Here is a 20,577-nt window from a genome sequence, read left to right as displayed (position 1 = left end):
AAAAAACCCCATTCTGATTCTGATGTTGTTGATGGCTCCATCGAAAGATCCACGAGCTGTTCGTTCATTTTCAAAGAAAACAGAAACAACTAATTGATCTTCACAAGAGCTTTTATTCATACAGAAATGTAGTTCAACAGTACCATTCATTTAGAATGTTATAGCAGTATGTATATTTAGTGTGTAAAGAGCATTATGATTCTTTATGAGGAATATCCATAGGGTCGACCAAAGCTTTCAGAATTACACCAGAGAGAGAGAGAGGCAGAGAGAGAGGCAGAGAGAGAGGCAGAGAGAGCAAGTAGGAGCAGGAGGGAAGAAAAGAGAAATGGAGAGAGACATGAGTACATAACTTTTTAAAACCTCAGGCTACATATTTAGAACCTGAAAAGGCGATGTCAATCTATAGTTTATGTACCAGAGTATCCAGAGTATGTATCCATCCCCAAGTTTATATTGTTTTCCTTGACGAGAAATTGGCATTGACATTTTTTGAAAGACTAAAATGAAAAAGTAGGTATATTGGCGCTCACTCCCTCAGATCAATGCCCTATAATGGAGTAACTCCTGTAGTTACATTTTCTTTTACAATATCTCTTGCAGTATTTTCATGGATTTTTTTTAACTGGGAGGTGATTGCTTAAGTTGCTTCAAACGTAAGGGTGGAGGGATGGATAACTGCAGTCGCATATGGTCCAGTAGCCATGGAGACCCATCCATCCATCCACTCAACCAAAACCAACAAGTTTTATTTTCATATGCGCAGCTGTTCAGTCACCACAACAACAACAACTCCAAATCGGCAAGTGTCCCGAAGCGAAAAATAAAAAATAAAAAACAATAAACTAACACGCATACATACAGGTACGAGACGGTGTGAACAGACTACAGCCTACAAATCCCAGAAAGCACAGCGTTTTTAAGTCAGTCCGGTTGCCCTCGGAGTGGTGTGCCTGGCGGCCTCACCTCGGGGGTCATTTGTCTGCCGGCCTGTCCAGACGTGCTGTGTGGACGAGCTGAAACTTCCAGGCTGCACAAGTGGGCTTGGCGTGACACAGTACACGCGTGTGTTAAGGCTGGGAGGAGGGCTGAGAGGGGGGCGGCTGGGAGGCGTGCTGTGACATAGCTGCTGGGGAGGACATGGACTGGACCATGGGCTGGGCCGGAGGGGGGAGAGGTTGCGCCCCTGAGTGCGTGTTGGGGGAGGGGGGTGGTGTCGGACGCTTGAACTTGTCAGGACTGGCGCTTCTTCTTGGGGATGGCCTCTGCGGGGGGGGGGGGAGACAGAATAGGGGGAAGAAAAGGAGAGAGAGGGGGGGGGGAGAAAACATGTCAGATTTAGCTGATGGATGAAATGAAACACGAGACCTCGCCTCACTTGTGATGAGCCTGGTTAAGTCACAAACAACACAGACTTTGCCAGAGTCAGGGTTGGCATGGAACAGAGCCTGGCTTTGATGGTTGGACGGCTGGCTGTCCTCTGATCTGAAACTGCCTGTCAAAACCACTTGGCTGAAGGTCTGCGAGGGCCCTTTAATGATGACCTGCCAGCGATGCATCTCATTCCAACGAGCTGGTTCTTTTCATCTGCCCACACACACACACGCACACACACACACACACACACCGTTGGTGTGCTTCTTGTACCCCCGTGGGTCGAATTAAATAAAGCTTGAGAGGTCTTGGACAGGTGGCTGATGGAAGAAGGAGAGTAACTGAAGTAGGAATCTCTTCCCTGGGCTCTGAGTCTGTTCAGGCAACAACAGACACTTCTCCTCTGACGGTTGTCATGGAGACATGACATTTTCTCCAGGGCCAGCTGGAGAAAATGTTCTCGTGGCCATCTTGGGAACACGCTGTAACCGTGTTGAGGAACAAAAAAGGACAACTAAGTATATGGAGCAGAAGGGGGGGGGGGGGGGGGAGTCCCACTAAAGTCCCCCTGCCTGACAGGATGAGAACATCCAGTTACAGTTGAGGTAAGGACCGTGGGTAATCTCTGTGGGAGCCAATGTGACATCTGAGACTGAGCTAGGACCTGTTTCAACTCCAGGGTGGTCCCAGGGTGGACCAGAACAAGCAGGGTGAACTTGGTCGGCCCCTGCCCAGGTTCAAACCAGCGCAGAGGACAACAGGAGGAGCCTGTGCTGATGTGAAGACTTCCTGGGGTTGGCATGGTGGCTGGTAGGCCCCTGTAATTAATTGGATTAGTCTCAGTACCGGCTAGGGTCTGTGTGCTAGGCGTAATCGAAATCCCTTTTCCTGGGACGAGAGGACACATAACCCCAGCGTTAGAAACCTCCGTCCTGCTGCTGTCTGGTGATCTGACCTCTGATATGCTTTGGATGGGAGCCCTGGCTGGGTTACGGGCGAGACAGATTATGCAACATGGCTGACACTGGAGACTCCCTGCTGTACCACCAAACGGGACTAGATTAGATGAACATGGGAAGGCCTGTGGGCCACAGTCCCTCTCGCGTCTCCTCCCTGGCTCTAGACCTCTCAGACCAGAGATCCCTAATCTCACATCTGGTACATGTTTCCGGAATCCTCGAATATCCGGAGATTTGTGGGGGATGTCGACTGAGCACGTTCATCTGGTTGCTCTTCTTGCGACCTCATCTGACTGACGCTCACCTGGAGTTACAAGGTCCTTAGACACCAACAGCATGCTTTGTTTTGCACCAGTTGGAAAGATGACGTGTCATTTTCACACTGCCCCAAAAAACTCCCGACAGGCACGTCACACCAAACCAACACAACCCAGTAGCTGTTGGTGCTTGTTGGGGTTTGATGGGGCAGTGTGAACTGGCTTTTACGGTACCGACAACAAACTGAAAAATTAGCGAAGAAAAAAAAAAATGTGGGTGTTCCACGTCGACTCACCGCTACGGCGTGGGCGGAGCTTCCGTGGACGTGCAGAGCAGGGGGGTTGTAGTGGGAGATGCCAGCTCGGGACAGGGTGGCAGGGGGAGTGAAGCCCACCGTGTGACTACCGTAGGACAGACCTGGGGGAGGGGAGGGAGGGAGGGGGGAGAGAGAGAACAAAGGGAGGATGGTAAGGATAAGAATGAACCAAAAGGATATTTGCATAGATTTACATTTAGTCATTTACATTTAGTCATTTTAGCAGACGCTCTTATTCAGAGCGACTTACAGTAAGTACAGGGACATTCCCCCCGAGGCAAGTAGGGTGAAGTGTCTTGCCCAAGGACACGTCATTTGACACGGAACTGGCAACCTTCAGATTAATAGCCCGATTCCCTAACCGCTCAGCCACCTGACTCCCTCATCATAGATAGTCTCATTGGTTGTACTGGCCGAAGCAGGGAAACACACAAGACTCGCATTATCGTGGAGCGCCTATCACATAGACCTTCTTGTCTAAGAAGCGGGTAGATAATAGTTTATGGACCTATCTGTGCTTTTGCTGGAGTTGTTATGTAACGATGTTGTGTCAAAAGATAAACCACTTGTCCTTAGATTCCACTGCCTGCGATTCAGCGATTGAATTTGAGATTGATTAGGAGCTGTCGATAACACCGCAGGAAGACAGACAGTCTTCCTGTCTGCTCCACAGTATTGACAAACAGAAGGTATTTTGTCCAGGGGACTGAAACTGAAGGGAGAAGTCATGGCATTCCTCACTGTAAAACGACACACTTCTAGTCCTTGAATATCTTCACTTTAGATAATCAAACCAATATGTATTTGCTCAGCCATTTTTACATGCACTGTTACAGAGGGCTTCACATACACCCATTGAACTGCCCCTCAGCCAACCTAAACCCTCAAGAAAGACAAGGAAAAACTCCCAATAAAAGTATCTGTTAACTGAATAAACGTAAATGCCAACTCCAAATCTAGTTCCTAGGGTGGAGGGATGTGAAGATTACAGCACCGCAGAATCTGACACATGCTACATAACAGGAAGTTCTCTGACAGTATCCAAATGCGGAACTCCTATTTGCCATGTTAGGACTTTGCAAATCAACAGGACTTGTGGGAAATGTCGCTGATGGTGTCAGCTCTGACCCCGACACGGACTGTGGTTTCCCAAAGCTGACATCAACAATCTAGGACATCCTTTGTCCTGATTAGTAGATTAGTAACATCTACCTTAAAAATGTGAACAATCCGTTCACAAACTGCATGCCAGGTAGGGTGCTGCAATACATTATGAACTTTATGTCTCAAAAAATACACCTGGTTATGTAACAACAAAATGATACGCTGCGGTTTTGGCCATATCAAAGGTAGGCTTTATGAGTGTTCTATATCTCCTCAGGACATCGTGTTGCTTCATAAAACAGGGACTCCCAGGACAGGCCAGGCCAGGCGCCCGGCCTGCCGTGTGGGCGGGCGTGAGGGAGGCGTACCGGGCGATATGGGCCTGCTGGAGCTGGGGGAGGGGGTGTAGGGGATGGGGCTGGACACGGTCCTGGCACGCAGGCCTTGAGCCGACATCTCGTTGAAGTACCTGGAGGTAGAAGAAACCCCAGATTAAAATGAAATAAAAACTAAAATCCCTTTGATACAGACATGGATGTGTGTGTGTGTGTGTCAGGGCGTTTAGGTGCGGTGGACAGTGAGCAGGTGTGTGTGTGTGTGTGTGTGTCAGGGCGTTTAGGTGCGGTGGACAGTGAGCAGGTGTGTGTGTGTGTGTCAGGGCGTTTAGGTTCGGTGGACAGGCAGCAGGTGTGTGTGTGTGTGTCAGGATGTTTATGTGCGGTGGACAGGGAGCAGGTGTGTGTGTGTGTCAGGGCGTTTAGGTTTGGTGGACAGGGAGCAGGTGTGTGTGTGTGTGTCAGGGCGTTTAGGTGCGGTGGACAGTGAGCAGGTGTGTGTGTGTGTGTGTCAGGGTGTTTAGGTGCGGTGGACAGTGAGCAGGTGTGTGTGTGTGTGTCAGGATGTTTAGGTGCGGTGGACAGGGAGCAGGTGTGTGTGTGTGTGTCAGGATGTTTAGGTGCGGTGGACAGGGAGCAGGTGTGTGTGTGTGTGTCAGGATGTTTAGGTGCGGTGGACAGGGAGCAGGTGTGTGTGTGTGTGTCAGGATGTTTAGGTGCGGTGGACAGGGAGCAGGTGTGTGTGTGTGTCAGGGCGTTTAGGTTTGGTGGACAGGGAGCAGGTGTGTGTGTGTGTGTCAGGATGTTTAGGTGCGGTGGACAGGGAGCAGGTGTGTGTGTGTGTCAGGATGTTTAGGTGCGGTGGACAGGGAGCAGGTGTGTGTGTGTGTGTCAGGATGTTTAGGTGCGGTGGACAGGGAGCAGGTGTGTGTGTGTGTCAGGATGTTTAGGTGCGGTGGACAGGGAGCAGGTGTGTGTGTGTGTGTCAGGATGTTTAGGTGCGGTGGACAGGGAGCAGGTGTGTGTGTGTGTGTCAGGATGTTTAGGTGCGGTGGACAGGGAGCAGGTGTGTGTGTGTGTGTCAGGATGTTTAGGTGCGGTGGACAGGGAGCAGGTGTGTGTGTGTGTCAGGGCGTTTAGGTTTGGTGGACAGGGAGCAGGTGTGTGTGTGTGTGTCAGGATGTTTAGGTGCGGTGGACAGGGAGCAGGTGTGTGTGTGTGTCAGGATGTTTAGGTGCGGTGGACAGGGAGCAGGTGTGTGTGTGTGTGTCAGGATGTTTAGGTGCGGTGGACAGGGAGCAGGTGTGTGTGTGTGTGTCAGGATGTTTAGGTGCGGTGGACAGGGAGCAGGTGTGTGTGTGTGTGTCAGGATGTTTAGGTGCGGTGGACAGGGAGCAGGTGTGTGTGTGTGTGTCAGGATGTTTAGGTGCGGTGGACAGGGAGCAGACAGGCAGCAGAAGCTGTGGTGGTGTCCTACCTCTCGTCGTCCATCTCCAGGCTGGACTCGCTCTCAGACAGCTGCCTGCACAGGGCCTCCCTGCGCTCCATCTCTCTCTGCAGCTTCCTCTGCAGGCGGATGTTCTCCTCTCGCATGTGTCGCTCCTCCTCGATGTACTGGGCGCGCTTCTCTGTGTCTGAAGACACACACACACACACCATTATACCAATGATATGACACACTCGCTGATTTCCAAGTACAGTACATGAAAATGTTTTGCCCCAAGTCAGTGACATTGGCCGTGTTTCCCAGAACGCTCCTAAGAAGCTTTTAGCGTTAAGAGCTTAAACCCGGCCATTGTTGTTATAAGATGGAATACTGCTAAATGTCTGTTTGGAACCCAATAGCATATAGCAATAAAAATGTATCTCGACTTCAAATCTTGGTGTTTTGTGGGGAACAATGTGACAGTAAGGTCAAGACAGCTCTCCAGAAACACAAACCTAAGTGACATAAGAAGCAACAGGCTGCAGACTGGGTAGGTTGCTCCCTCTAGTGGCCAAATCACGATATAACGGGAGTGTCCCTGCTCAGTGTGAACTGAGCTGGATCACTGAGAGGTGCGTGTAGTGTTTCTCTGACAGGCTAAAAGCAAACCGTGTTTGCATAAGGATATAACATCTGAAATGCCAGATGAAAGAAACACTATTAATGAAGAGGGATGCAGAACAGGAACAAACTTGCATGAGGTCTACCTGGAGACAGTCGACGTCTGAGGAATGCAAGTCTGTCTGCAAAGTCTCTAGTGTGCTGGACGTGTGGTATTGTGTTACCATCACTTCCAAATATAATTTAATGTAATCCCTGACCTCCGATGACCCTAATAAAACTGTTATCCTTCCCCACATAAATCAACAGTCTGCCACTGACCCACTAGCACTAATTAAAGTGAATTTATGGGTGAAACTGCTTTACAATCACGGGTGGCAACCCAGAAACACAGCTGTGTTCAGCAGGACACATTAGTTCAACATTCCGGAAGAGAGAGAGAGAGACTCGCTCTCCCTACTGAGTGTTCGTCCTTCCCTCTCTGTCTGAAAACATTTAGTGGCCCACTTAACCCCAGTGACCCCGCACGCCGATGAGGTCACGGTGTTGACCTCCGACCCCCTGGGGGTCACTCACGCTGCAGCTCGGTGGTGCGGAGGCTCTTCTTCAAACGCTCCACCTCGTTCTTCAGGAAGCGGATGTGACGCATCATGTTCTCCGGAGAGTCGATCTCCATGGAGACGTCCCTCGGGGAGGGCGGGGCCGACACGGGCTGGTCCAGCTTCTCCTGGAGGATCCTGGAGAGGACGAACACCAATCAGAGAGCAGACAGTCATCGCGTGCCAACGGATGTGCGTGCCAGGCACAGATCGTCGCTCTAATAAATAAATAAAACAGCCTGGTGCAAAATTAAACCCATTGCCCTCAGCATTTTTTTATATTTGAGAGGATCTGATGGGTCTTTATAATCAACTTGGAAATATAACTATGCCTTGCCCCGTGATGATCAGTAAACACGACCTCATTTCAAACCCACACATCTTCTCAAATCTCCTGAGAAAGTGGGGCGAGGGCTCATGTTGAGCCCAGTGTGTGTGTGTGTGTGTGTGTAGAAGAGGCCCACCTCTTCTCAGCCTCCAGCTTGTCCATGCGTTTCCACAGCCTGTTGACCAGCGCTTCCTGCTCCTGCTCCAGCGTGTTCTCCAGGTCGATCTTCTCACGCCGCAGCTGGGGACACAGGGAGCAACACAGGACGATGAGCTGCCAGGAAACTAAACTCCTCAGAGGCAGACCTGTGGGTGGAGCAGGGGGGGGGGGGGGGGAAGCATACGGTACCTGCTCCAGGGTGAGCTGCTTGGCGATGGTGTCGTTCTCCATCTTCTTGATCTTCTTCATCAGCTTGTTGACCTGGAACTCCTGCTCCTGCTCCAGGTGCTGTTCCAGCTCAGCCTTCTCATGCTGCAGCTGAGGAAGGACATCCAGAGGATGACATCACAAGGACTGAGGACAACCAGAGGATGACATCACAAGGACTGAGGACAACCAGAGGATGACATCACAAGGACTGAGGACAACCAGAGGATGACATCACAAGGACTGAGGACAACCAGAGGATGACATCACAAAGACTGAGGACAACCAGAGGATGACATCACAAGGACTGAGGACAACCAGAGGATGACATCACAAAGACTGAGGACAACCAGAGGATGACATCACAAAGACTGAGGACAACCAGAGGATGACATCACAAAGACTGAGGACAACCAGAGGATGACATCACAAAGACTGATGAAGACGAGATGGAAAAGACATCCTCGCCTGTTAGCGGAGACGTGGTTACTCTGCGATGGGGCTAGTAGACTATTCCTTGACTGACCACCAATACACTGTTAGAACTGTGCACTTCTGATCCTTGATCTTCTGCTGTACTCTCTATGTGCACCGTTTGTTTGTTGTTTTGGATGAAAAAAACATCTGCTCAATGAATGCAGTGTCCATATGTACCAGGTGAAAGTGATCAGGCTGTTAATGGTTTGATACCATCCTGATATTGCTATTGACACTGGAGAATTTTACCTAAATGTACCACAGTAACCAACCCATGGCAGTCTCCCCAATACCGTGGGTGGTACGTACTGGCTCCTAGTTTGACGGCTTCGTGATGGATTAAGACCGGTGTGCATTCACACATTGCTAGGAGTCGACAGACAAAGCGTTGACTCAAGCCGATTTTACATGAAATAATGACGCGTGCAGGCCAACGCCCTTGCTGCGTACATGAGCTACAGTTCCCACACCAACACACCCGTAGTTCATAGTTACTCAAGTTCCTCTGGCCACGAGGAGGATTCCATGAACACCTGAACAGAGCGGCACTCTTTAAATGACCTCACCAACCTCCTTTAAAACACAAACACACAGTGGCTTATTTGGTATTCACACAACGCCATCTTTCATCTTATCTTTCAAACCAGAGCGCAGCTCCACATCAGCAGACATCGATATGTTAGCTTATAATGACATCATCCGACGACATCATCAGCTGTTCTGGACACTGATCAGCACCCCAAGTCTGACTAATGTTAACTCAGAGAGAGAGTGCCGGTAACAATTTATTCAGTGAGTCACAAAGTCGACCGATGAGGTGGTACGGGAAACATGAACAGAAGCTACACTTGTGTGTTCAATGTTGGACTGTTGAGGCTTAACAGATGGGAGAGGCGTAGCTGGTTAAGACATTAGCTAGTTACATATGGCTACAGGTCAGTTTGTGGATCATTTATGCCTAAATGAAATGCCTGTCCGTATAAATGTGTTTGGTCACCAATGGACTGATCATTTCTCATTTCTCTAACCAGTCGAGGTAGGACACAAGAAGGGGTGGGCTAATACTGGGGCGGGGGGGGGGAGACTGGATGTGTGTTGAGACACAGGAACGTAGCTAATAGGAGATCTGGTTTGTGTCAGGGAACGGCATGGATGACAAACACCTCTTGATTCCATCTAATCTTTTTCTTCGCACAGGGGTCTGCTCAGACCTTCGTGTGTGGTTCAGTGAGATTCCTTCTTTTTTACACAACAACAAACCTTCAGCCAGAGCTACAGAAGGTGAATCACATGTGGACAGGAAGACACTGCAGAATGCGGCATGATTAGACAAAAACACCATTGAATGAATGACAAGTGTCATTTGGAGTGGCAATCTCACAGGCTGAGCATTCCAACAAGGAACCGGTCACCTTGCTTACAAACAATACGACTGACAATGTAGACTGACAGCAAGCCAAAGACACACCCCTTAAACTCCACCAAAATACTTAGGATGACTCAAATACCCAACAATGGGTTCCTCTCCCCCGAGGGTCACTTACTTGCATGAGCTTCCTTGACAACTCATTGGTGAGAAATTCCTCCTCTTTCTCATAGTTGACGGCGAGTGTCTCTTTCTCCTTCTGAAGAGCCTGGATCTTCTTAAACAAGGTGTTGCTGATAAACTCCTCCTCCTGCTCAGCTCTGGCTTGCTGCAGACACAAGCAGGGAGACACAGATTCAAAGTTAAAGACAACGTGCACATCAGCCACTTTATATGAAGCTAGCAGGTTTCCTATGATCCCTGTTTACATACACACAAGCACAGGATGGCATATGGATGGATGGACAGACACACACACGCACACACGCACACACACAGAGACACGCACACACACACGCACAGAGACACACACACAGAGACACACACACACACGCACACACACACAGAGACACACACACACACGCACACACACGCACACACACACGCACGCACACACACACGCACGCACACACACACACACACACACACGCACACACACGCACACACACACGCACGCACACACACACGCACGCACACACACACACACACACGCACACACACACGCACAGAGACACACACACAGAGACACACACACACACGCACACACACACAGAGACACACACACACACGCACGCACACACGCACGCACACACACACACACGCACACACACACACACGCACACACACACACACACACACACACACACACACACACACACACGCACACACACACACACACACACGCACGCACACACACACACACACACGCACACACACACACACACACACACACACACACACACACACACACTTCTTTCCTGCAGCAACGCCGCAACATCCCCCTGGGGATCAATAAAGTATCAACTAACTACTTCTAAACACAGGAAGGTCTGCTGCATTGACATCTGCCAGCTGTCTAAAGAGGATGCTGTATAGTCTTATTCCACACCATCAGCAAATGTCTGAAGAGTTTGCAGCTGAATGATAGTGGGAGATTTTGCAGAAAACTGACAGTTGGGATCGACAATAAGAGATAGATTGAGGAAGCAGACAATTGAACAGCAAGCAGAACCTGAACAAAAACTGATCAATGCCATGAAGCAGCGGAAGGCTGTTTGGTTATTATGACTCGAGATGAGCTGGTAGTTTTCCTATTTTGGTAGTAGAGTTTATTTACACTCGCCCATATACATATTGTGTTGGTAGGTAAGATTGTGGATACCGTTTAAAACTCAACCTACAGCAACAACAAAGACTTGAGAATAAACTGCTAAATCCAAACGAAAGGACAATGGAAATCAAAATCCCTGTAAACAAAACACAGTAGCTTGCTAACTAATGGGACAACATTTCTGGCTGGGTAGCGATTGCAACCCGTTATTTATGATTCCTGTGGATCAGATTTTCTATCTGAAAGTAAGACTAATGATTCAAACACAGAGCATGACGCACCGGTCTGGAAGCAGCTGTAACAGTTAGACTGGCTAGCTACCAGTACCAGCTGCCTTGCTAAGTAACGGGCCATGGCTTTATCTGAAACATAATGCAGATAGCTGGATAACTATCTTAATAACTTAGGTTTAGGTAGCAAGCAGCTACAGCAAACGTCTGTCCTGGTAAACAGTAGCCTTACTAATTGCTAAATCACTGGGTGTCTAGTTTACTACTAGTAGAGGTAAATCAGTTAAACTTAACGTATTTGGCTAACCAGCTAGCCAACCAGCCTAGCAACACAGCAAACAAAACACCCACCAAGCTAACCAATGTGTTAGCATAGCTGGTTCGCTAGCTAGCTGTAAAAGAAGGAGTCTCTTAGGCTAGCTATGCCATAGCTAGCGTGAGTAGCTGTACGTGACTGTGTAGCACGTTAATGAACTTAACCAGCTAACGATCATAAGCTTGTTAGATAGCTAGACTAGCTAGTTTGCCAAGCTTGCAAGTACTACTAGCTACTCACAATGGTGACGCTAGCTTTACGAAGGTCCCGATTCTCCTCTTGTAGCGCCTTGCACTTGAGTTTGAACGTCTCCAGCTCAATTTTCAAAACTTTGTTTTCCTGTTGTAGTGAGGCCAGGCGGTTCGTTAACTCCTCCAAGCGAAACTGTGAAATGGCTATACTTGGCTTGCTCGAATTTGAAGCGGAGGTTGACATCGGTGTGGCCGAGCTGCTCCCAGCTCCGTCGGTGTCACTCTCGCTAGCACTGTCCGCCATGGCTGTGCGACAGTGTGGGGTGGAGAGGCTACAGTTCTACTGCAACTGCAGCAAGCAGCGCTTGTGGACTCAATAGCAGAAGTCTTCGAAAAAAATGTGGATTGAAAGGTACATGGTGTGACCTTTCTCCGGCATGTCAAAATAGCGCCACCTAGAGAATGCACGTGTCATGACCACATCCGTCAGTACGCGAAATCATGAATTAGAAAAAGTAAAACGTAAAATAACTGGCAAAACGTATAATAAGTGGACATAAACGTCCAGTATTTTAAAATTACAAAGGGTCAACCTAGAGGTCTCGAGGAGGTCCATTTAAATAGGTTAGTAGTTAATTTGCAGTGAATGATGTTAACTAGTATGATAATCATGACATTACCACATATTATCACAAATCCAGTGATAAGACAGCATAGTACCCTGGTCCCTGGCATAGGCTACATGATATAGTCAAATATAGCCTACATTAACCTACATATCACTTATACAGTAGAAATATAGGCTATTGTTCGTGTATAAATATGACCATAATTTGTTAAACGAATAAACATGGATATTGACTTCCAAATGTACTTCTAATCTCTAGTATTCAAAATTAGCTAAATAACAGAGAAAAGAACACAATCACAAAACAACAACAAATTGCAAAATCAATACATTTTTATTCCGTTTTTTTCCAATAGATTTTTTTTAAGACGTCTGAAACACTGTGGTGTCGTCATTGCTGCTATAGCCTCTAGAAGAATACCTTGAATAACCAAAGTGCTAGAATAGTTACATTTCAATGGCTTCACTCTGTTAGTAAGAATTGTACATCGAAAAATCTGCTCAGGTGAAAACACATATCAAACAAAATCGACAAAGTTGATAGTTCAACCCTATCAAAGGACCCTCTACCCCCTGATTGACATTTAGAATTGGGGATGTAATACAACACCCTAAATGACTTCACTTGACAAAAAAAAAGGAAGTCCATTACATGGTTTTCATGTCCACAGCATAAACATCATCAGCACACTAAGTCTGAGCCTTCACGCCAGAATAACAACACTTAATCTACATGGGCCTCTAATCAAACCAATACAAAGAGATCTACTGTAATGCAAATAAATTGCCAATGAGCTATCAAAACAATGCTAATTAGACACTGCATATACAGATTCTCAAGCCTAAAAAGATTCACACAGTTTCAGAGTTAAACACAATTTATTTTATGCTTAAATTATCGTTTTGACCATCCAGTGTTTTTGCCATACATATGCTATTAAGAGCTACAATCAAATAATGTCTTTATGTGTCCTTATGTGAGTAAGATTAAACTTAAGGAAATACTTCACCAAAACCCAAAATAAAATGCCCTTGTTTTTCTTTAAAACCACAGCAGCCTTTAGAAAATCAAGTGACACACTGCTAAAATGATTACAAACAGTCTTACAGCTTACAGAGACCTCTACACCTTATAGCCAATACACACGATACAGTTATAATTTTACAGCGAGCCAGTCTACTAGCGTATACATTCAGATTACTTCTCTCTCGTAGCAGAAGCTGCCCTTCAGTTTTACATAGACAGACAATACACAGAACCCTCAAGAAGCTGGAGCCATTTTCTTCATCCTGATCATCGTCAACACACAAAATGGTTTAATGTTTTTTTGTTGTTGTTTTTTTTTTGAAATATAAAATTGATGACAAATGTTAGGGCTATATGTGTGTACACAGATAAAGGGTTTTATTTCTCGTTTTAATACAGTGTTTGCAAACTTGTAAAAATTGTACTTAAAATAATGTGAACAGCATGCATGAAAATATGAGAACTCTGAAAGGCTGCTTTAGCTGGATTAGATAAATCCCCATTTTGGGACTCTTGAAACTTGCAGAAGATTTTTCTGGAAATTTCCTCTGTTAAAATCGAACCAGCTTTTTCATATACAAACATTATACCTGCTATATTAATTAATTATACAAGAGCATGTGAAGTTACACTCAAATCTCCTTTAAAAGTGGAACCATTTTGATAAATTTTGAAAGCACTTGTAAAGTTCTCGCTTGTCAGTGCATTCTCATCCTGTTACTCATCCTTTTAGAATTTTACACATTTTGATTTATATACAGAAAAGCCTTTGTGTTATTTTCGGTTTTAAAAAGGAAAAAAAACTAAAAACAATTTACATCCTGACATTAATGGGTCCAAGAAAAAACTATAAGGCGAGTGTTGGAGGTGGTTCAGAAATCTTCATGATTTTTTCATGTTTTGTTAAGTTTTCTTTTCTCTCCCAACAGTTGAAATGAGTTCTTGTGCCATCTTTGGTCACAGGGAAGTGTGTATTCAGTTGCGTCTGTATGCTTTTCATTTACGGGAGTCCTTTAGCGTTGTCACGACGATTATGCTCCTCAAAAAAAGCTCTCACGGCACCAACAGACCAATGGCACGTATTGAGTCACACACAGGAAGCAGAACCATCTTCCTGGTCAGCTGACAGGAAGTGAAGACCTCAGAGGTCCTTCAGACAGGGAGTGAGTTTATCATGCTCATGCTAAAATCAGACGGTCCAAGTCCTCTCTCTTGAAAACCATGCTTGTGTAGAAGTAGAAGTTGCAGACCGCACCATCGGCTGAAATTCTCGTCCTAGAGTTTTCCGATCTCAGTAACTTCAAGCCTTGGAATCTGATGGGATCCCTGCACACAGGGAATATATAAAACAACACGTCAGGCATAACATTAAAAAAAACATTTCCCTTCAATATTATAAAACAGGGACGGATGTTGTTTTTGAATCGAGGATACAATTCTGGAACACGGCTGGTTTTCAATGATTAAAACTGGACAACTTAAGAAGTCCACCTTGGATTCAGCCCAACCTCCACTTAATTAGGCCTTAGTTCCTCCTAAAGAAAACCCGTACACGTGGCTTAACCTCAGCTACATGCGCGAGTATCTGTTTTCCAGGATGATGGGTGGGTGGTCACGACAACCGCGGTTGTCATGGCAACCACCAACCGAGCCAGAGTTCGAGGGGAGTGTCACAGCCATTCCATCATTCGTTTCAAGCAGGTTAAAACAGAGTCATGCTCTGAGGCATGCAGAAACAGCTAGAGGGTGGAAAAGGGAGGATTTCTAAGCAAGCTGACCCAAACTGTAACTCTTGCTTCAATGGTGGTGTCATGGGTTTCACTGCTGTGTGTGTGTGTGTGTGTTGGGGGGGGGGGGGGATTCAGGGAACAAAAAGAGTTATACAATAGATGCTGAGGTGTGCTACGAGCATTATCCCTGTTCCCATTGTGACTGACTCACCCGCCTCACCCGCCTCACCCACACACAGCTGACAAAGGGAGAAACACTGCCAGTATCAAACCCACCAGAAAGGACTCAGGCGTTACAAAGTGACACACACACAAGGTCTGTGAGTAGTGTACCGTGCTGAGTGGGATGAAGCAGAGTGGTACTACAGAGCAGAACTGTGCCATAGAGGACAACAGCGAGTAAGCGAGCGTAGAGCATGAAGCATGTTTAGAAAAGCACAAAGTCACACAATCTGAAAAGAGATTGTGGAAGAATATCCAGCACAGCATTGTGTGTTGCTAAGGGGGTGGGTGAGAGTTGATGGTGCTGGATGTTAGTGGGGCAGGGAGGGCATATTATGGTCTGTTTGGTACCTAACGGGAGGAGAACGCAGTTCTACGAGTGAAGAGTCTTCTCCCCGGATCTCCTGTCCTCCTTCCTCCTGCTGCTCCTAGCTCCTTCCCCAGGCTGAAACACAAACGTATTCAAAGCTCTGAATCAAATCCACCAATCACTTTATTACATTTCATAAATGGCACTTAAAGGTACAGGACGCGTAGTCTCCTCCACACTCCTGTGCTACCAGCAGAAACAGAGCAGCTTGTGTTAGTGACTCAAACACCAGCACCAGGGTCCGGCACCTGTACCCTAGCTGTGAACACGTGCAGTTGAAAGCCGGATGCTTGACTAACACCATCAACCGCAAAAACACACAGACACACGACTGCAAAGATAAGAGAAGGCTAATCTCGTGGTTAGGCAAACAGTAACCCAACACAGCTGCACGAAAACAGCAAGCTGAGACCAGAGAAGAGGGGCAGATGCAAAGGGGCAGTCCAGGTGACTCCAGGTGTTGACGGCAACCGGAGACCATGGGGTTGAAAGCAGTAATACCACACACCAGAGTGGAGCACGTGAGGTTTGGAGTTAGCATGACCCCACAGCACCCAAACCACACGACAAGCAGTAAAAACAGTGCAGGTTAAAAACAAAGGTGTTGGTTTTAAGAAAGGGGATCCAACATTTCTTTTTTTGCAACAGTTCAAACACACACACATACACACACACCCACACACTAGTAGACACACACCTCACGCCAAAGTGAGACCCAAAGGTTCTATCCTGCCAGCACACGGTTATTACACTGATTTCCCTCAAAACCCTGAGACGAACCCCCCACCCAAGAGCAGCCATGTTATCCACTCCCCGCTGTCGCCATGCCAACCTCAGGTTCCTCCTCCTGGAAGGAAGGGGCGGCCCAGGGTTCTCCGTGACCCCTCCTCCCCCATTCCCCCCCCTGGTCTTCAGGCGTGGGTGTGGCCGCTCGCCGGATGACCTTCCGTATGACCTGGGAGAGGAGATCAATGTGGGCAGAAGCTGGTGGAGGATTCTGAGGACTGGAGTTGAGTCACCTGATGTTATCACGGTTCAACACGTAACATATACGTTACTTTTCTAGTGATGAGGTTGCCGTCGTCGTCTGTGTACTGTTCCTCTGTCATCGACTCGCCAGGAACATGCATTGCCTGTTCTCCCTGTAAGTAGCCATGGTTAGGGCTTTTCATTGATGACACGCAATTCACACCTGCGGGAACTGCACACCAAGCGAATACCTTGTAGCACCAGCACCATCAAACAACAAACCAACATTCAAAACAAGTTACTGAGTTTTTCTAGAGTATAAGATTAAAGCTCAAGAAAAGGGTTCTTGGCATTATAGGGTCACAATAGGAAAAAAATACTTAATTGAGGACACGCAACAGAAGCAGGTTAATAGGCTTGGAAGCACAGTTTACACATTCACACACACACTCACACACACAGACACACACGCAAACAGACACACACACACACACACACAGACAGCACTAGATAAAGTGAGCCACAGCAGTCCACTGCACACCAGGACCTAAAATCAAACCAGCACCAAATCAGAACCAGTTCAAACCCAAACCAGTTCAAACCAGTTCACACCATCCACCAGGTCTAGGCAGGCTACCTTCAGAATGACCCGACGCCTGAACACCCGGGTGGTGATGATCTGTTCCTCGTCCGAGCCGGACTCTAAATTAACACGCTGCTGCAGGGAATTACACCAACGTCACACACAGGAGGTATGAGGGACACGTGTGGAGAAAAAGTATCCTTAACCCTGGTGCTGCCTTCGGGTCACATGACCCAAAGGTTCATAACGAACCATTGTTGTGTTTACCCAATTTTACCCAATACAAAAACAAATAAAAATAATTTTCTTTTAACCTTTGCAATGTGGGGGGTCTGAGACAGCCTAGCTGTTAAAAGAAAATGCTTCACTTTGTCTTTGTATGCGGTAAATCTGTCGCAATACGACGGTGGGTCACAATGACTGATGGGTCAGAATGACCCGAAGATAACACAAGGGTTAAAGGGTTTAGTTATGTCGAGAAATCCCATCTGGAATACATGATCATTACAGTGCTTGAGAGCAGAGGTAAGAAGTCATTGTAACGTGTCACTGTAAATCAGAAATGGCAGCAAACATCCACCTGACACTTCTGTCACCAAAAAGAGACACCTGGACTAAAAGGCATAACTTGACTGTGAGGACATACTGTGTTTAGTTGTACTACAGAATGAACAACAATTTACCTGGACTTTTTTCTCAGACACTAATGTGCCCTCCTCTTTTCCTAGTCCAGCCCTGCCATTGGCTGAGTCCTGTGGAGCAGGAAGTGAGGTGTCCTGAGACGATGGCTCTGAGTGGTTGCCGTTGTGCCGTGTCCTCCCTGACTCCGCCCTGGATGAGGAAGTGACAGAGTCACTGGAGTTCTCCTGGCTGGAAAGATGGAGGAAAGATGGGTAATGAGTGTATTTATGTTCATAGAGGCAATTGATAAGATAAATATACATCTTAGTGATTGTAAATAATAATAATAAACCATTTTTTGATTTTTTCTTTTTATTATATTATTATACATTTTGGGAATGCCGTTCAAAGCACTCAAGGACATCTTACATCAAATGGGCCTATACAGGTGAGTTAAAATCGGTGGCGGTTAAAAATAAGTTTAAAATCAAGGGACAGATGTTGGAAGATGTTACCTGTTTTCCTGGCGATCCAGTAGATCAGAGCTCACGCTGCGGCCAGGTGTGGGCGGCTCCACGTTCACGCTGGACGACTCGCTGTTCCAACCTGGAACATTGGAACACAGCTGTTTTTCTGCCTGCTGCACCTGCCTCAGAATCTCCTGAACCCTGGCCTCCGTCATCTCCTCGCCCTCCTCCTCTTCCTCTGCCCCCTCCAGCTTCACGTCTTCCAACAGAGACTTGATCTTGTCCTCTGTCATCTCATCTCTGTCCTCTTCTTCCTCGCTGGAACCAGACTCTCTGTCTTCCTCCACGGCCTCAGCCCAGGACTGCAGAGACAGCTTGGCCTCACCCCTGTCCTCAGCCGAGGACTGCAGAGACAGCTTGGCCTCACCCCCATCCTCACCCGAGGACTGCAGAGACAGCTTGGCCTCACCCCCATCCTCACCCCAGGACTGCAGAGACAGCTTGGCCTCACCCCCGTCCTCAGCCCAGGACTGCAGAGACAGCTTGGACTCACCCCCATCCTCACCCGAGGACTGCAGAGACAGCTTGGCCTCACCCCCGTCCTCACCCGAGGACTGCAGAGACAGCTTGGCCTCGCCCCCGTCCTCTGCTATCCTGTCCCTTTCCTGCAATCCTTCAGCTTCTTGCAACCCACTATTCCTCTTTTCTATTTTTTCGGCACACTCTTCCAGCTCTTTTTCTCCTTCGCTGGTTCCCATTTGCTCATCTTGCTTCGCTTCACCGCTGTCCTCCATCATATCCCACTTTTCTGACACAATGTCTAACACTTCTTCAATCTTATGGACCTCTGGGGCCACCGTACACCCCTCCTCCCCTTCCAGCATTCCCCCCTCAACAGCATCCCCTGAATCTTTCTCTGTCACGTCCTCCATCTCCCTCACGCTGTTCTCCTCCCTATCCTTCTCTCTCTCGCCCCCACCGCTCACTCCCACCTCTCTATCTAGCTCCCCCTTCTCTCCTCCGTTCCCGCTCTCCATTGTCCTGGTCTCCTGCTCTTGTCCTTGTTCACAGGACGGTGGAGAGAGCGATGGCATCGTCGGAAGTGCGATCTCTTCTTCCGCTTCAATCTCCTCGGTGGAGGGAAAGGACTTCTGACAATGATTGAGCTTCACTTCCACTTCGGTGATCTTCTCTGCGTGTTGTAAAGGCACCTGCCCCTCCACATCCATGGCAGCATCAGAGAGTGCTGTGGGGTCAAAGATGGGGAAGGAGAGGGCCAGCTCACAAGGTCTCGGGGGGCTCCTAGGGGGGCTCTCTAGGTCCACACTAAGGCCCATTTCATCGTCCCAGGGCTGGTGCTTGGTGAGGTCTAGGGGGGCTGAGTCTGGGAGGAACTCGTCAGGGGTGTGGTGGATGGTGGGGCTGGGGGTGGGGGTGGGGGTAGGAAGGTCAGGGTGGAGTTCCATGAAGGTGGAGTCTGAGCCCAGGGTGACGGGGGACTGCAGCTCAGCTAGTATACTGTGGTAATCTGTGGGTGGTAGATGACACACACACACACACACAGACACGTGGAAGCCCCAGTGACACACCAACCACCACACAAACACATACACCAGAAAAAAACACACACACACACACACCAGAAGACATAGACTGAGTGACATGGACAATGGCACAAAGACTGTTCAGCAGCATGTGGCAAAACACCCACTGACTGAGGTGACGCACAACCACATAAAACATGGTGCCACCTAGAGTTACAGTTTGGCAACAAATCATACATGACTATTGTGCAACAGGTGGAAAACAAAACGGAACACAAAAGAAAATCAATGACCACAGGAACTATAAAGTCTGTCACACTTTTAACAGTTTTGAGACTAAATGGTTTCCTTGGTTGCTGTTAAAAGTTGCCACATTTGAGTTGGGCAGATATGAAAGCCGTGAGTGAGGCATGATGTCATAATGTCTTTAGTGGGTTTGAATGATTAACAGAGTGAGTGTTTAGGCATGCTCACACAGAACAGACAGAAGAGGAGGACGAATAAAAAGAGAGAGAGAGCAGGGAGGAGGAGAGACTAGATAAATATCTCAAGGGCGGGGGGGTCGAATCGAACCTGGGGAGGAGGAGGAGCTGAGGGCTTGCAGGGGCATTGACAGACCGGACAAGGGGACAGGGAGCGGATGGGAGGGCCGGGGCTGGGGCAAGGAGACCCCGAGGGAGAGGCTGGGGGGAGGCCGGCGACAGAGAGGGGGGAAAGGGCACGAGAGGTTGAGGCCAGCAGGGCTGGAGAGGACTCGTGACTGGGAGGCTCACCTACAGGCGGGGAGGGGGGGACCTGGGGGGTAGGTGAGGCAGGTGAA

At 47.8% G+C, this 20,577-nt stretch overlaps 2 protein-coding genes across 2 annotated transcripts; both read right to left on the bottom strand.

The window, feature by feature from the left end:
• Positions 1–93: 93 nt before the first annotated feature.
• Positions 94–11,973, bottom strand: LOC136942969 (coiled-coil domain-containing protein 6-like). The gene is made up of 9 exons (XM_067236046.1): positions 11,646–11,973; positions 9,708–9,857; positions 7,669–7,797; positions 7,457–7,560; positions 6,970–7,130; positions 5,824–5,980; positions 4,380–4,480; positions 2,887–3,008; positions 94–1,265 (listed from the first exon to the last, which is right to left on the bottom strand). Exons 1-9 carry the CDS (start codon positions 11,898–11,900, stop codon positions 1,071–1,073), a joined length of 1,374 nt encoding a protein of 457 aa, XP_067092147.1. The 5' UTR covers positions 11,901–11,973; the 3' UTR covers positions 94–1,070.
• Positions 11,974–12,547: 574 nt separating this feature from the next.
• Positions 12,548–20,367, bottom strand: LOC136942758 (dentin matrix acidic phosphoprotein 1-like). Its single transcript, XM_067235729.1, has 8 exons — positions 20,331–20,367; positions 18,262–19,741; positions 17,809–17,995; positions 17,180–17,260; positions 16,632–16,715; positions 16,406–16,528; positions 15,555–15,648; positions 12,548–14,577 (listed from the first exon to the last, which is right to left on the bottom strand). The coding sequence occupies exons 1-7, from the start codon at positions 20,365–20,367 to the stop codon at positions 15,577–15,579; spliced, it is 2,064 nt and encodes a 687-aa protein (XP_067091830.1). The 3' UTR covers positions 12,548–14,577; positions 15,555–15,576.
• Positions 20,368–20,577: the final 210 nt, after the last annotated feature.

The sequence above is a fragment of the Osmerus mordax genome, chromosome 5 (assembly GCF_038355195.1).
Source record: "Osmerus mordax isolate fOsmMor3 chromosome 5, fOsmMor3.pri, whole genome shotgun sequence".
NCBI lineage: Eukaryota > Metazoa > Chordata > Actinopteri > Osmeriformes > Osmeridae > Osmerus > Osmerus mordax.
Note: the sequence above shows the minus strand (reverse complement) of the source record. Positions and strands in the feature narration are given on the sequence as shown.